Genomic DNA, 17,003 nt, shown 5'->3' on the forward strand with positions numbered 1-17,003 from the left:
AGAGAAGGGCGGGCGCCTTGGCACCAGCACTTGGGTAGAGAGCGAAGGCGCACCGGCCTCGCCCTGCCCCCCTATCCCTCGGGGTCGCGCCCGGCGTCTGGCAGGACAATCCGGGACCTTTCTGCCGCAGCTGGATTGCCACTCCTTACTTCAGTCCCAAGTCCTGGAGCCTAATGTTAGTGCCTCGGTGACCCCCACCCGGCGTTTCCGTATCTTCTGGTACAAATAGCTCCCCTCCTTATTCAGATGTTGGGGGGAACCCCAACTTGAAATTCCCGCCTACTCCCCAAGTCTGGGCCCTTACAGCACCAAACCACCGAGACAGCGGCGGAGAAACTCTGACTGGAGCCCCACCCCCTCCCACGTACCCCAGCTGCTCCCCAGGGGCCTGCACCACCCCCACCCCGCCACCAGGCCCTGCCTGGAAGAGCGAGCTGGAGGGCCAGCGAGGGGCAGCAGAGGCCTCCTGGGTTTAGGGGCGCGTTCCAGGTCCGACTTAGGTCGACCAGCTAGACCTTAACCAGGGCAAGTAGCAGGAGTGGGTAGATGACCCGGAGAGTGAGGCGTTGGCCCTAAGAGAGGGATAGAGGGATGAAAGTCCTGGCCGGGAGGACTGTACCAGCAGCTGGGGCCACGGCTCAGAGCGGAGCGCGATGCCCCGGCTCCTCGGGCCACGTGCGCTGAAGGGCAGGGCAGAGAAGTGAGATGTTTGCAGAGCCTAGGGGAAAGGGCTTCTGGCGGCAAGAGAAACGAGGCTCTGCCTGGGCGGGGTCTTGAGTGAGTGGGTCTGGGGGCCTGTTTCGGAATGTGGGGGGCTGAACTGGAAGTCAGGCGTCAGCCAGCGCCAGGCGCCCACCTCTTCCCCGCCACCTCTCCCCCTTGGGCCTCGACCGCCCAACCCACCTGAAGGGGCCGTGGCTGCCAGGGGTACCCCCCCTCCCGCCGACTCCCCCCACACCTGCGGGCTGCACTATTTATAACTCCGCGCCTATTCCGGGCCTCTGGGCGGGAGCCGGCTGCGGCGCAACTCTAATCGCCGCCGGGATCTCCGCGCCCCCCAGAGCCGGGGGAGGTAAATTTAGCTTCAGGAAGCTCCGGGGAACATTTTCCAAAACTCCACGTCCCAGAGCAGGCGAAAATGAACCCTTCTGCTCACGGCCCTCCTTCCGACCAGCCACCAGGCGGCGCAGGTCTCCCGGTTTCTCGAATCCAGCCGGCCAAGAGTTAGGGTCGCGGCTAGGGAGGGGTGTAAGGTGGCGAGTGACCAGAGAATGCCTAAGAATGGGTGTGCTCCAAGGCAGGCCAAGAGTCTGGGCGGGGGTGTGGACTTAGATCCATTCAGGGGGGAAATAACTCATATGCAAATGAGATGGAAGTGAAACGCAAATAAGAGCTTATGCCCTGGGGGGCTTGCGCTCTGGCGCCATCGTTGAAACGCCCTCTTCCCTGCCTCGGGGTGTTGCTGGGAAAACTTGGCATCCCCCTCCCCCCCATTGTTACTGTGCTATCCAGAGTGCTGTCTGCTGCTCCTGCTGCTCCTGGGACCCCTTCTCTGTGACCCCTCTCCACAAGCTCTATCTAACGTGCATCCAGGGCCCTACATTCAACATAATCCGCCAGGAACCCCGGACATCAGGCCTCTATTGCTGTCTTGGGGTCACTTCCAGCTGGCCCCCCTAGTCTTCTTGGTTCCCATACCACTCATCCCCCCCCCATCCATTGTGGCCACTAGAAGGCCCTGGGGCCCCGAGGGGTAGGTGAGATCTTACCCATCTCTGAGGGAGTAGTTTGGACACTCAAAACTTGAGTCGCTCTTTCTGGGGAGAGAGCATTGCAGAAAAGCGACCACACTTTTCTCCTTCTCCAGAAGTGAAGAGCTGTGGACCAGAAAGATCTGGCCTGTGTAGATTAAGTGAAAAGGATATAGCTGGGGACCCCTACCCCAAATGAGGCAAGACGCCGAACAAGGGGAGCTTAGGTTGGGGTGGAAAGCCACACGTCTGGCCATAGGGGCAGCACGGGGTACTGATAGCCTCCACACACCTGCTCCCTGGCCCTGTGTCCGGGGACAGAGTCTACCATCTCCACAAGCACCAGCTAGAAAAGGGAGGCAGAAGCCCTGGTGTGAGATCTGAGAATCGGGCGCACTGGGTGACTGCTGTGGCGGGCAGCCTGTGCCTCTAGAACTGTTAATACTAGCCTCCTCAGACCTGTTTCCTTCACATTCAGATGAGAATTTACCCTGGTTTTGCCTTCCCCTGCCTCTCATAGAGCATGTGCACTTGCTGGAGAGAGACAGAGAGGGAAAGTGAGAAAGTGCCCCCAGGGGGCTGGCCATCCTGCAACCCCTTTTCCTCTCTGCATTTTTGGCATAGACACACAAATGCCTAGCATGCATTTCAAGCTGCTGGGTCCAGGATTTGTACTGTGGAGTTGGCCATATGGGATCCAAGCACCTCAACCAGGCCAAAGACTAGCCCTGTTTTGACTACTTTTTTTTTTTTTTTAAAGGTTTTTGCCATATTGGAGACAGACAGAGGGAAAGCGAGAAGTCACCCACCAGAGGGGATGGCCATAGTGCAATCCCTTCTCCATTTCTAGAGACGGGGCCCAGTCTCGTCTACTTTTGAAGGCTCAAAGCACTCTGTAGTGTGTTAGCGGCAAGGAACCTCAGCGTGCTATGCAAGGGCACCGTTACTTTTCTTATTCCTGTCCTTAATCTTCCCACTGTCAAGGCTCTTTCCAGCAAGAACTCTCTCCTTGGGCCACTGGCAGGCTTCTCTGTTCCTTTCCCCCCTCCAACACTGCCCCCACCCACCCACTCACCCCACCACAAGCCCCAGGTCTGGGCTCTGCCTTCCTCCACCCACCACTTCCCCAGGGGTCTTTGCCAGACATCCCCTCTCCTGGCAAAGGCTCTAGTGTGCAGATTTCAGACTTCAGGTCTCGCCTCCAGGCACTGCCCAGGCTGGTGGGAGTGGGGCCTAAGGAAGGAAAAGAAGGCAGAAGGCCAGAGCCTGAGTTAGGGAAGGGCTGGAAGTGGCCAAGCAGGGAGGAGGCTGAGGGGGGAGGAAGGAGCCCAGATTCAGAGGGGAAGGTGCATTCGGACTACCTGTACTACCACTGACCTCTCCCTGGCTGGCTTCAGGACCTTATTCCTTACGGCTGTGCCCCAGAGCAAAGGTGAGGGCTCTGAGGAACCAGGGAGAACAATGACCTGCGTTTTGTGGATGCTTCAAGAAGGACACCAAACTGCCTGTGATAACAGATAACTGGCACTGGGCCAGCCCTTGGCCTGGTGGCTAAGGGAGCCAGATCCCAGATGGCCACCCGCACTCTGAAACGCATGCCCGGCACTCGTGCTTGCGTGTTCGAGATCCCGACAGGGTGAAGAAATAAAGGGATTGCGGCATGATGGGACGCTTCCTCCCTTTCCCTCTGTCTCCCGCTGGTGAGCACATGTGTCCTCTGGCAAAACCAAACCAAACAAAAACTAGTACCATAGAGTATTAGGGTGCCATAAAAAAAATTGGGAAGGTCCTCACGTGGAGTCCTGAATCCTGTACGAGATATATTGTGGAAAAAGCCGAGTCCAGAATGGTGTGAGTACAGCAACCCACTAGGGAGAGTAAGTACATCCCGAATCCAGCCGGTTCCCACCACTGCTGTTGATCTAAGTCTGGTCATTGCCTCCCAATAGGTCACTCATATTTTACCTTTGCTCCTCAAAATCTATTCTCAACACAGTGGTCAATGTGAGCCTTTTAAATAAAAAGTAAATTCATGCCTTTTTTTTTTTTAGAGGTTTTTGCTATAGGGCGCGTGCACTCACCAGACAGACAGAGAGAGACAGAGAGACAGAAAGCGAGAAATCACCCCCCAGGGGGCATGGTCACGCCGCAATCCCTTCTCCTCCATTCTCCTCTCGGGATCATGGGCACGCACACACACGCGCCCGCGTGAGTTTAAGCCACCGGGTCTGGGACACAAACCGCGGTCGAGTACGTGGGAGTCCAGTGACATAGCCATTACGCTAACTGCTGGTCCCAAAAGTAAATTCATGCTTGATACCTGTGATAGTTCATCTCACTCAGCCATACAAACTCGAGTTCCTTCTGAGGTTCTCCTCAATCTGCCGCCACTCTCATTCTCTGTTAGAGTTATTCTTTTTTCCATAGTACCTAATACTGAATAATATCCATGCATATATATTTTAGTTTGCTATAAGGTTTGAGCACTTGCTGGAGAGAGAGAAAAAAAATCATCCCTTAGGGGGAATGGCCACGCTGCAATCCCTGCTCTTCCATTCACCTCTAAGGGTTTGGGGAACACACACACACACATACAGCCAGTTTAATCTTCAAGCCACTGGGTCTGGGACTTGAACCCTGAAGTCAGCTATGTGTGATCCAGTCTCCTTAACCTCAATGCCACCTGCTGGCCCTTATCTATATGCTTTAATTTTTTTAAATTTATTTTTTAAAAAATCATTTAATTCTATTTATTACCATCATTATTTATTATTATTCCCAATCTGGCCAGAGAGAGGCAGAGAAAGATAGGGACAGTGAGGAAGTAAGCCACCAGACCCAGGACTCGAACCATAGTCAGCCACGGGGGAGTTCAGTGCCTTGGGACCAGCAGATGGCATAATGGTTACGTCATTGGACTCCCACATGTTCTACCGCAGTTCACGAGTCCTGGACCCGGTGGCTTCAAACTCATGCTGGGCGCGTGTGCATGCATGCCAAAAATCCCAAGAGGAGAATGGAGAAGAGATTGCAATGTAGCCAACCCCCTGGGAGGTGATTTCTCACTTTCTGTCTTTCTATCTCTCTATCTCTCTGGTGAGTACATGCGCCCTGTAACAAAAATTTCTCTTAAAACAAAAAAGTAATGGAGTTCAGTGCCTCAACTACCATGCTACCTGGCAGGTCCTTATTTTTAATTTTAACTAATTTAATTAATTTAGATTTCTGCCATAGGACATGTGTGTTTGCCAGAGAGGGACATAGAGAGATAGGGAGAGAAGTGAGAAATCGCCCCCCTGGGGCATGGCCACGTCACAATCCCTTCTCCTCCATTCTCCTCTGGGGGTTTTAGGCACGCATGTACATGCGTCCAGCATGATTTTCAAGCCCCCAGGTCTGGGATTCCAACAGCACAGGTAGCCATGGAAGCTCCAGTACCTTAACCTCCATATCACTTCTCTATGCTTTCAAAAGAATGTTTAGATTATCTTCTGTCTCCACCTACTGGAACATAAGCTTCACAAGTACAGGGATTGCTTTTATTCACTGCTGTAGCCAAAGCACCAGACTAGCAGGAGTGATATTCGGTACTATTTGTTGAATGAATGAATGAAATGGCAGTCTATGCAAAGACTCTCTCTGAAATGCTCTCCAAGAAATTGGTAAGCATAGTTATTATGGTTAGAGATGCCAGAAGAGAGCTGGGGTCTTAGGGGTTAGTTGTGGGAGACTTAACCTTTACTATAAGTTTTTAAAGGTTTTTATAGGACATGTGATTTTATTTAAAAAAAAATTATTTATTTAATTCCATTTGTTATTATTATTTTTAAATTCGACAAGAGGCAGAGAGAGAAAGAGAGAAAGGGAAAGTGTGAAAGCAAGCCTCCAGGTCTGGGACTCAAACTGCAGTCAACCATGTGGGAATCCAGCGCCCTACCCACCATACCATCTGCTGGCCCCAGGGCATGTGACTTTTTTTTTTTTCTTTTTGGGAGAGGTTTTTGCTACAGAGCGTGTGAGCTCACTAGAAAGACAGAAACACTGAGACAGAAAGCGAGAAATCACCCCCCAGGGGGTATGGCCACACCGCAATCCCTTCTCCTCCATTCTCCTCTTGGGATCTTGGGTGCGCACACACACACACGCGCCTGGTGTGAGTTTAAGCCACTGGGTCCAGGACTCAAATCACGGTCAACTACATGGGAGTCCAGTGACATAGCCATTATGCCAACTGCTGATCCCATGGGCATGTGATTTTCAAGCTGCCAGATCTGGGATTTGAACCTCAGCTGATAATGTGGGAGTCTGGCACCTTAACCATTATGCCATTTGCTGGCTCCTTTAATATAATATTTTTTTTGAGAGTTTTTTTTTTTTTTTAATTGGGCATGTGTGCTCACCAGAGATGGAGAGATGGGGGTGGGGTGATAGCCATACCATAATCCCGTTTCCTCCTTTCTCCTTTTGGAATTTTGGGCATGCACGCACACATCCCCGGTGTGTTTCAAGCTGCCAGGTCTGGGATTTGAAACTCATTTGGCCATGCGGGAGTCTAGCACCCTAACTATTATGCCACCTGCTGACCCCTTCACTATAATTCTTCATCCCAGGCATCTATTACCTTTACAAAAAGAAAAAAAGCCCAGAGAACAAGGAGTTAACTAAGAAGGCTGAGGAAGAGTGGGTCCCAGAGGGAGAGAGAGAGAGAGAGAGCTGTCTGCCATCCCTGGCCAGAACAATAAAGGGCCCAGCAGAGGTCAGGGAGTGCTGGATGGGGATCCCAGGGAAGCTCTGACCCTGGCTGGCTCTGAGGAGGAGGAGAGGGAGGAGGAAGAGGAGGAGGAGGAGGGGGAGGGAGGAGGAGGAAGAGGGGAGGAGGGGAGGAGGGGGGAGAAGGAGGAGAAGAGGTGGTGGTCATGGGGGGCTGTGCAGGAGCGTGTTGGTAGGCATGCACCTACCTACTGCTGTGAGTACTCAGGGAAGACCTGTGGGTGCACACTCCGGCTGTGTGCCCCAGACCTGTGTGGCACACGGGTGCCTTTCTCTTGCAGCTGTGCCCATGGGCAAGGAGCTCCCCGCTTCCTCATGAGTTAGGAACTAGCATCAGCTCATGCCTTCCCCAGAATCCTCAGCGGCAGGGAACTGTCTAGATCAGGTCTATTTGGGAAAGGGCTGGGTCCTCTGGGTTCTCATGCTAACACCCTGGGCCTCCCAGAAGACCCCACCCAAGGTGGCCCCTCCCTACCCGCAGGTTGGGAGGAAGCTGGACTTTCTGCCCTCCGTCTCCCCACCCAGCACCGGTGACTCAGGAAACCTGGCTCTTGACCTCAGTTTCATCCAGGATAAGCCTCTTCCCTACCTGATCTGCATCCTGGCTTTAAGACGCTTGCTGGCTTTTTCTAAATTCCCCTTTAGACATTGAGAACTTTTCGCCTCAGGGCCTATTTATTTGGATAGTTCAGTAATTCTCAGAGATCTCAGGGGGCGGCCCATTCCTGGTACTAAGAGGGCATGGGAAGATCAACCCTCTGGGCTGGTGGCTCACTGTGCCGAGCTTGGAGCGCCAGGTCCTGCTGCAGCGGTAGTGAGCTCCTAGCCACAGGCCCAGCTCCTGTCCAGCCGAGGTCCGCCTCGGAGCTAGGCCCAGAGTTGGGGCAGGTCTGCCAGATGGCACGGCTCAGAGCAGGATCCACACTTGATTCTTCACTCGTGGTTTCATGGCCCATCCTGGGTAAAGCACAGCTGGCCCGAGGGTCTAGAAGGGGGAAGGCTGGGGGATAAAGGAGAGAAGGGGGGCTGAGAGGCAGGCCTTGCCACAGGAGCTGCAGCCATGCCTCCTGGCTGTTTGCCCGACCCTGCCCACCTGAGCGATGCCAGCTACGGTGCCAGGGGGAAGAGGGACAGTTCCCTGCCATTAATCCAGCAGTTTCTTGATACACCAGCAGCAGAGGAGGATGTAGGCGACTTCCTTCAGGGTCTGCTGCAGGCCCTCCCACCCTGTGCCCATCTTAATGACAGGCACCCGGAGCCCAGCATCTCGCAGGGCCCCCCTGAGGGAGAAGGGCAGAGTCTGGGCTAGGGGGTGCGTCCGGGGCTGCATGTGGGCAGTAGTTCTGAGGAAGGGTGTGGGAGCTGCCCTCCATGCCTTTTATCAACAATGTCCCCACCCCCTCAGGCCTCATGACCACAGAGACAAAGGCCCCAGGTCTAGCAAAGGGAAGGTTCTGGGCCTGGAACGGGCTGAGTCAGCCCCTATGGACAGGGATGGGGTGGGGTGGGGCTCGCCGTAGGGAGGGCCTGGCCCCTGCATCCTTCACCCTCCATAGCTGGGCCAGCTCAGCGTCCCTTCTTCCAGCTCTGCCTGGTTGCCCACTTTCCAGTGGTTGGCACAACTCCTGCCCCCGCCCCCTGGTGGCGCCTGTGAGACTGACATTGAGAATTGCCCGTGAGCTTTCCAGCCTGTTCTGCCCTGCCCTGGGCCTCTTGGGTGACCACAGCCAGCTTGGAGCTGCAGTGTCCGGCCCACTGTCCTTCTCCAGCCCTGGAGCAGGAAGACACAGTGGGAGCCATAGGCACAGTGAGAGGCACGGTTTATTGACAGGTCACACCCCAGGGCAGCCTCCCTGCCTCCCTCCTGGGTGAGCGGTCATGTGCGGGAGTTCCGCTCCTCGTCTTCATTCTCCAGGAGGTAGGCTGGACGGTAGGTGGGCTGTCCTCCCGGGCTCAGGCACTTCAGAGCGGGGTTCCGCACTGTGTTCTGTTGACTCCCCAGTGACGTGTACCTGTAAGGATGGTGGGTGAGGGTGGCGAGGTAGGTCTCCTGGTGGCCCACACCCCTCCCCGTCCCCTAATACTTACCCCCGGTCATACAGGACACAGTACGGGACAAACAGCTGACGCAGAAAGTCCCAGATGTTTCTGTAGGTCCAGTCCTGGGAGGTCGAAGAACAGTCACTCCTCCCATCTCCCACACCTGCTCCCTGCCACAGTGGGAAGAGGCCCATCCAAAGCTCCTCCGCTCTCAGCCTCTGAGGTGAGCTTGCTGTCAGGGTCTCTGGTATACCTTACTCTGTGTGGGCTAAGTAATGAGAAAGACCTTCACATGCTTCCACCCCCCACTGGGGTCTAAGCTCCGGGAAGACAGAGTCTAGGCCAGTGCTGTCGAGCAAAACTTTGTGTGATGGTGAAAAAAAATTTTTTTTTAAGAGAGAGTTTTGAGCCAGCGGGTGGCGTAGTGGTTAAGGCACTGGACACTCCCATGTGACCAACCACGGTTCGAGTCCTGGACCTGGTGGCTTGCCTTTTCACTTTCTTTCTCTGTGTGTCTGGTCAAATTCAAATAAATGAATAAATAAATAAAAAATTCTTTAAAGGAAAAAAAAAAGGAGTTGTTTTTTCTTTTTGCTATAGGGCACATGCATTCAACAGGAGAGACAGAGATGGAAGTGAGAAATCACCCCCAGGAGGGATGGCCATGTCACAATCCCTTATCCTTCATTCTCCTCTTGGATTTTTGGCACACATCTGCACATGCCGGGCATGAGTTTTAAGCCGCTGGGTCTGGGACTCAAACTGCAGTTGACCACGTGGGAATCCAGTGATGTAAGAAATGTTCTATACCTCTGCTGTGCAGTATAGTGGTCACTTGAAATGTGGCTAGTACAACTGAAAAATAGATTTTTATTATATTTAATTAAAAAAAACTAAGATATAGGGGCCAGCAGGTAGCATAATGATTAAGGTGCTGGATTTCCACACAGCCGACTGTAGTTTGAGTCCCGGACCTGGTGGATTGAAAATCACACCAGAGCGACCAGCAGTTGGTGTAATGGCTATGTCACTGGACTCCCATGTAGTCAACCGCAGTTCAAGCCTTGGGCCCGGTGGCTTAAAACTCACACCAGGTGCATATGTGTGCATGCCCAAGATCCTGAGAAGAGAATGGAGGAGAAGGAATTGCAGTGTGGCCATCCCCCCCGGGGGGTGATTTCTCGCTTTTTGTCTCTCTGTCTCTGTCTTTCTGGCGAGCACACGCGCCCTGTAGCAAGAACCTCTCAAAAAAAAAGAAAAAAAAAAATCATGACACATTTTTCTGTGGAAAAACCCAATACATGAAATTTACCCCGAATCCCTGGAGGAGACTGAAGAGAATAGATTGTGTGGCCATCCCCCTGGGGGTTGATATCTCACTTTCCTTCTGTCTGTTTCTAGTGAGCGCACAAAACAAAAGAAAACTAAGATACAGGGGCTGGATGGTGTAGCAGGAAGACAGTGCTCTGTGGCGCTGCCCGTGTGGGAAGGCCCCTGTTCATACCCAAAACTCCCCTTAGTACAGAAGTACACGTGCACTCTCATGGGGGCCGGCTCAGACTGGCGATGGACTGTGCATCAAGACCTTGTTGGGGATGCTGTCTTTTTTCTTTTTTAAAAATTTATTTATTGGGACCAGCAGTTACAGTAATGGCTGTGTTGCTGAACTCCCATGTAGTCGACCACAGTTTGAGTCCTGGACCCGGTGGCTTATACTCACGCCAGGCGTGTGTGTGAGTGTCCAAGATGGAGGAGAAGGGATTGCAGCATGGCCATCTCCCCTGGGGGGTGATTTCTCGCTTTCTGTCTCTCTGCCTCTGTCTTTCTGGTGCTCGAACATACACGCCCTTATAGCAAAAACCTCTAAAAAAAAATTCAGTGGTTTTTAGTAATTTGTTATTTCTTTTTTTAAAATTTATTTTGTTTAATCATTCATTTATTTTAATTTGATCAGAGGGAGAAAGAGAGAGAGGGAGAGAGAGAGAGAGAAGGAAAGTGAGAAAGCAAGCTACCAGGTCCAGGACTCGAACTGTGGTCAGCCATGTGGGAGTGTCCAGCACCTTAACCACTATACCACCTGCTGGTCCCCATGTAATTTGTATTTCTTTTTCTTTCTTTCTTTCCTTTTTTTTTTTTTTTTTTTAAAGAGGTTTTTGCTTTTGGGCACATGTGCTTGCTGAGGGGAAAGAGAGAGACAGAGATAATGACTGGGAAAGTGAGAAATTACCTCCCAAGGAGTGTGGCCATGCCTTAATCTCACCTCCAGTCTCCTCCCAGAATCTTGGACATGCACACATAAGTGCCCGGTGTGATTTTTCAAGCCACTGGGTCAGGGATTCGAACTGTAGTAGACCATGTGGGAGTCCAGCAACATAACCACTATGCCATCTGCTGGCCCCTGTATTTCATTTGAATTAATTAGAATATGAGTATGACTAGATGGCTAGTGGCTCTCATCTTGGACAGACAGGTCTAAGTTCCTGTTCTATTCACAAGAGAAAGTCCGATGTTTGCCACTGAATTAATGGTGGATAAATATTGGTCAGAATGGTGAATGAACGAATAGCACTGCTGCCCTTGTATGATGGGGTGCCTAGATCCATGCCCCAGGTCCTAGCATCCACCCTCCACCCAGCCCCTTGGCAAGCCAGGGTACAGCGGCAGACATGGCACAGGAGACCAAAGGCAATACAGCCTGGTTGGGGTGGCTGGATCCCACATGGTCAACAGCATGGTTTGAATCCCAGACCACCTGGGGACCTGAGAAACATGCCGTGTGTGTGTGTGTGTGTGTGTGTGTGTGTGTGTGAATAAAATCACAGGAGGGAGAGGTAGAGGGATTGCAGTGGGAGTGCCTTCTCTTCTCCCTGTGTCTCTGGTGAGCACATACCAACAATCCCATCCCCATTACCAGCAGTGGGTTGACGCGCATGAATGAAGGCCAGCCCGGGTCGGTGGGACTGAAAGGGCAGAGGCTACAGGAGTAGGGGTCGGTCCGGCGGGTACCCATCAGGACGGCCTCCAGCTGGGGGTATTGTGTCTGCAGCTCACTCAGGGCCTGCTTCATGTCACCCTCAGCCTCCAACACCTGCAGGTTGTACCTTAGGAAGAAACAGAGGTGGGGGTCAGGGGTGGGCTTTGCCCAGGCTCCCTGGGAGCCCAAACCTCCAGGCCCTAGTACCTCTTGATGGTGTCCTGCAGAAACTGTTCCAGCTCAGGGAAAGGAGAGACGCTGCGGATATACAGGATCTGGAGGGGTTTTGGAACATCAGGGAATTTCCTGGGAAGGGGGAAGAATCCAAAGGCTGGCCAGTATTGGCAAGAAAATGGCTCCCCAGAGAGTCCACTTATTTTCTTTGGCCTCTGGTATGGACATCCTCCCTTCTCCCCTCTCCTTATCCTTCCCATCCACCAGACCCTGCCTTCTCTGGGAAGCCCACTCTGATTTCTCGCCCCTCAAATCTGAGCACGCATCTCTGTTGGGAGCACAGTGGGCTCTCCGTGGATGTGGAACCCATGGAAACAGAGGGCCGACTGTAAAGCACTTGAGCATCTGCGGATTCTGGTAGCCAGCAGGCTTGAAAACCTCACTTGCCAACATGCCCATGACCACCCTGTGGGCAAGGCTGGTGGCCTGCACATCCACACCCAGGACCAGGCATGTGGCGGGTGCTGAATAAATATGGTGGGGGAACGGAACTGAGGCCACCACGGCTCCCCCCCTCCCCTCGCACACCCGTTTTCTCCCTGTTTTTTGAGACAGGGATGTAGAGGCTGGAATAGGTCAGGTATCTCGGGGGACTTGTCCCATGAGGGGAAGGCTCACCTCTGCACAGCTGCATGGAAGAGGTGCAGGAGGGCGGTGCAGTCCTTGCCCCCGTTGAAGCCCACACAGAGCTGGGTGAGGCTGTACCGAGCCAGGGCAGTTTCAATGGTCTCTAGGGCACCTGCCACCTTTTTCCCCAGAGAAGACCCTGCCACGCAGGCAGGGGAGAAGGCATCAGATATTCAGGGCCATCAAAGGGCAGGGGGCGCCATGTTGCCTTTGCTTGAAACCCTTCCATATCTTCCCAGGGCACCTACGTGGTGCCCAAACTCCTTCCCAGTGTGCACCAGGCCCTGCAGTCTACCCCTGCAGGCCGTTCAGCCTTGGTGCACCTCACCTTGACCTCACGGTCTGCTCTTGCTGGTGGGGAAGGGCAGAGCTGGGGCGTTCTGGTTTCCCTACATTCCCCTAAGCCCCAGGCTGCTTCCTCCCTGGCCTTCTTTTGTATGGTGACTCCCGCCCACCTCCTAGTCTGACCAAATCCCCCTTATTACTCAGATTATACGTCCCTTGGCCAGAGAAGCTCCTCTGACCTCAGACCAAGGCTGCTCTCCCTCCGTCACGCACATCCCGTGCACAACCGCCACCTGTTTGACTCCACCTTCCCTGGTAAAATGCTGGTCACAAGAGCAGGGCACACGTAAGTCCCGTGCACGCTACAGCCTCCACGCTAGTCCCGTGCTGGTGAAAGTAGGGGCTCAACCAGCGTGCACTGGAAGGACAAGGGAATTGGCAGGAGCGCTCTTCTCCCGTCTTGGATTTGTGGGAAGGAAGCCCCCAACAGACCCCGCCATGCTGAGACCTAGGCGGGCACCATGGGCCTGTGCATGCTGCCTCTCTGCTGTGGCCCTACCTGATTCAGCAAGTCTGTACACAGCCTCGCTGGCCTGCCCCACGGCGTTGGGCACATAGGGGATCAGCGAGCCCTGGGGCAGACGGGCGGTCAGGTAGGCCAGGCATTCCTCCAGGGGCTCCTCTTCCTCCGAGTCTAGAGTCAGCTTCACCTTATAGTAGTTGCTGCCCCAGTCGGGGTAGGAACCTAGGCCAAGCCTACGCCCAAAGTGGGCCTGGGCCTCGGCCAGGATGGGGGCAATGGCGGCCTCGTCAGCAGCGACATACAGCTCCCTGGAGTGGAACTGAACAGCTGTGTTTTGGAAGAGTCCTTTCAGCCCCTCCAGCACCCTCCGCAGCAGCTCCGGGATGCCTGGGAAGAGGTAGACATTTCTGACGGAGACCAGCGGGAATCTGAAGGGGCGGCCAGTGCGAGGATCGGTGCCGTAATGCAGGCGGGCAGAGGAGGGCACCAGCGACAGCTTCTCCCAGCCCTCCCCTCCCAGGGCTTTGATGGCTGCTTCCAGCTCAGGGTGCGGCTTGAGCTCATCCCCAAAGGCCTGTGCCACAGCCTCAAAAGTCACATCGTCGTGAGTGGGGCCGATGCCCCCTGCCGTGAGGACGTGGGTGAAGCGGTGGGAGAAAGAGGCGACCTCAGCTGCAATGGTGGCAACCTCATCCGGCACGACAGAGACACGGCAGACCTGGACGCCCAGGGAGCGCAGAGTCCGGCACAGGAAGTAGGTGTTGGTGTCCTGAGTGTGTCCCTGGGGGTTGAGGAGGAGGACGAGACTGTCACTGCTGTGGGGACAAAGGGCAGAAGGCCAGGAGATGACAGCGGCATCCGCTCTGCTCTTTGGGGAACACCACCTTGGGGTGCCAAGGAGCCTTGAGTGGGAAAACACATCTGAAGGGATGAGTCAGGGGCTACGGGATCCACTGTGGGCCTCCACCCACACTTTGTCCCTGACTTCCCCTGTCTATGAATCCAATTTTCAGCTTTCTGGGGACAACCAGTCCACGGCCTCACCAGCTCTGGCTCCAAGCTTTTGGGCAGCCTCACCATGTCCCTGGCTGTTGCTGCTTTAGTCAATGGCTTCCTGAGACACTCTCCACAGCCAGCCCTTCATCTGTCAGCTCTACATCTGGAATGCCTCCCCATCTGCTCCCTTCTCTGTCCCCACTGCCACTGAGCAGGTCCTTGGCACCTTCCACCCAGACGATGGCGACAGCCTCCTGGCCATGCTCCCAGCGCTCTGCTCTGTGTCTCCCAAGTAACCTTCCTAATGCGACACTGTGATTGCATCATTTTTGGGCTCAAGAGTCATTTGTTGTTTCCAGCTGCATACAGAATAAAGTTCAAATTACTTTAGCCTGTAGAGTCTGTTTGTGCTGTGTCTTCAATCTTCTCTTCCAGCCTCATCTCCTATCTCTACAGAGGGTAGTGTGGTGAATTCTTTGTGTTGTGGAGTAAGGAAGAATCAGGCTGGAATTCCACCTCTGCTACTCCCTAGACATGTAGACTTGAGCAAATTTCTCAACTTCTCTGAGCCCCCTGTTCAGAATCTATTAATCAGAATTTATAATAAGAGCACCAACTTCATGGGGTTTTGGGAGAATTAGCAAAATCACTCATGTGGCATAATAAGCACACTGCTAGGCTCCAGTAAGCACCCCCAAAATAGGAATCAGTATTACTATTTTAAACCTGAGGCCTGCCATCTCCTCTAGGAAGACTTCCCTGATCACTCAGCTCCCTTCTAGCAGCTTCCTACTAGCTCACTTATCCACGCTGCTGAGTGTCTTGAATCATTCCCACATGGGCAGGATACAACTCTTAAATATGTAACACATGCATGTCTGGACTCACCTGGCTTCCTGTCACTGCTGTGTAGCTCTTCCGCACCCCCCACCCCGACTCCCATCACACTTCTGAGGACTTCCTTATAGGTTTTTCAACAAAGTAACTGAGAGAATGAGGGTTAATTTTCCTTCAATTTGTTGAACTCACTCCAAGACCTTACTCCAGCAAAGGGGCTCCCACCCTGGTCCGCCTCTCTCACCAGGATATGGAGCACGCCCTACAAGACAGGAGACCCCCAGCCCTCCCACCTCTCTGTCCCACACAGACCTTGAGGATCTCATCTCCGACAATGATGATGCCCGCAGTGACGCTGCGCCCTGGGGGAGGTTCGGACGCCCTAGATGCCATGGTCTTGCCTTCTCTGCCCCTCTGCAAGGCCCTCCAGTAACCACCCAGACCCCCAGACAGGGGTCGCAAGCACAGGGGTCTCGCCAGGTCTACAGGACACTGGGGGCCATGGCCTGGGAACAGAGGATCCGGGGTCGAGTGAACCTGGAGGAGCCAGAAAAGATAATGAGAGAAGGACAGGAGTCCATGTTCCTCCTTAGAGAAAGATCCTGTTTTCTCTAACCAGATTTTTGACAAGCGACTCCTTTATTCCTGCTTCTTTAACAAACGTGCTTAAACCCCGATCCATGCTCCTTAAGTGTCTTCTAAGCTTGACTATAGTCTCCTTAACATGTCCTGCTTTCCCGAGAACCTACCACTTTAAATGTCTTCTGTCTGCCGAGCCGATCTCAAGTGTCTGCTCTAAGTTGGGCATCTGCACCTTTAAATGGCTCTTCTCTTGGGGCATCTGCCCCTTTAAATGTCTACCTTATCCTGGGCCTTAACCCCTTATCCTTCTTCTCCCCCGACAGAACCCAGTCGCTTTCTCCTGCACCCTTTCTAGTCCGGAATCCCCCTTCTTCCCACCAAGCTTCTGACTCCTGAGCTCTTCCTGGCTCTCACCTGCCTATTTTGCCCCTTAACCGGGTCTTTCTTTCTTTCCTTCCCTCATGTCCCGGGGGAAGCTTCCGTACTCTAAGTCCCGCCTTATCCACACCTACCCCATATTGATTGGTCACTTTTACTGTCTCTTAAACTCCCCCCAGCGTCCCATTGGTGTTATCGACTGACGCTCTCGGGCTTTGGCTAGCGGGCGGGAGCAGTACTGGGTTGTCATTGGCGACAACCATGTGGTCACCCCTCCTCCGGAAATGTGGAGGCCGGGCCTCGGTGCCCCGAGGAGGCGGGACCTAGGGGGTTTCGGGCGGGGAGCGACCTGGGGTTGGAGGGCTCTCTGGAATATTGGGGGTTCGTTTCTGGAGATAAAGGGAGCGTGACTCTAGTCTTCCGTTCTGTTCTCAGCTCTTGCATGCGTATGCTCGTGTTTTCATTGACTGATTGTGGACCGAGGTGTCAAGGGCTAGTACTGGCATTAGAGGTGATTTTTTTTATTTCCTAGAAGTTGGAGAGACCCAAGAAGGACTTTTGGTGTTGTCTGTGGGCTGGGACGATGTTTGGAATAGGTGAGCTTTTAGTGTGTGGAACCTTCATTTGTCTGTGGTAAAAAGGATAAAGCTAATGAATTAAACCTCTTTGACAGGAAGAAAACCCAAAACCATCTCTTGCTCCACCTTGCTCCAGATCGTGCTTCCTTTATTACTGCACCGATATTAGTCTACTAGGGACAAATGAAGCAGTGAGTAGGGTGTGCTGCGTGTATCCGTTTGGATTTTCACATCATCCCAGCTTATGCTCATTTCAGTTGCTTTTGGCCTAAAAGCTTTTTTTTTTTTTTTAAAGAATCATTGTATTTATCTTTATTTACTTATTTTAATTTGACCAGAGAGAAACAGAACAGAGTGAGAGAGCGAGAGAGAGTGGGAGGGTAAGAGAGTGAGCCACAAGGACCAGGACTCTTCTTGGCGGGTTGCTC

At 53.3% G+C, this 17,003-nt stretch overlaps 2 protein-coding genes across 7 annotated transcripts; both read right to left on the bottom strand.

Moving 5' to 3' along the window:
• Positions 1-7,239: 7,239 nt before the first annotated feature.
• On the bottom strand, positions 7,240-8,275 carry LENEP (lens epithelial protein). The gene is made up of 2 exons (XM_027773794.1): positions 7,615-8,275; positions 7,240-7,521 (listed from the first exon to the last, which is right to left on the bottom strand). The coding sequence occupies exon 1, from the start codon at positions 7,849-7,851 to the stop codon at positions 7,666-7,668; it is 186 nt and encodes a 61-aa protein (XP_027629595.1). The 5' UTR covers positions 7,852-8,275; the 3' UTR covers positions 7,240-7,521; positions 7,615-7,665.
• Positions 8,276-8,324: 49 nt separating this feature from the next.
• On the bottom strand, positions 8,325-16,126 carry FLAD1 (flavin adenine dinucleotide synthetase 1). 6 transcript variants are annotated; one of them, XM_006153425.3, is made up of 8 exons: positions 16,034-16,126; positions 15,350-15,574; positions 13,241-13,985; positions 12,388-12,535; positions 11,743-11,841; positions 11,473-11,662; positions 8,610-8,683; positions 8,325-8,533 (listed from the first exon to the last, which is right to left on the bottom strand). In XM_006153425.3, exons 2-8 carry the CDS (start codon positions 15,428-15,430, stop codon positions 8,398-8,400), a joined length of 1,473 nt encoding a protein of 490 aa, XP_006153487.1. In that variant the 5' UTR covers positions 15,431-15,574; positions 16,034-16,126; the 3' UTR covers positions 8,325-8,397. The 6 variants fall into 6 exon arrangements, 4 of the variants coding, with proteins under 4 accessions (XP_006153487.1, XP_014445207.1, XP_006153488.1 ...); XM_014589721.2 differs by having other exon boundaries at positions 13,241-14,019; XM_006153426.2 differs by lacking the exon at positions 16,034-16,126 and adding an exon at positions 15,787-16,027.
• Positions 16,127-17,003: the final 877 nt, after the last annotated feature.

The sequence above is a fragment of the Tupaia chinensis genome, unplaced genomic scaffold, assembly GCF_000334495.1.
Source record: "Tupaia chinensis unplaced genomic scaffold, TupChi_1.0 Scaffold000374_1, whole genome shotgun sequence".
Lineage (NCBI taxonomy): Eukaryota > Metazoa > Chordata > Mammalia > Scandentia > Tupaiidae > Tupaia > Tupaia belangeri.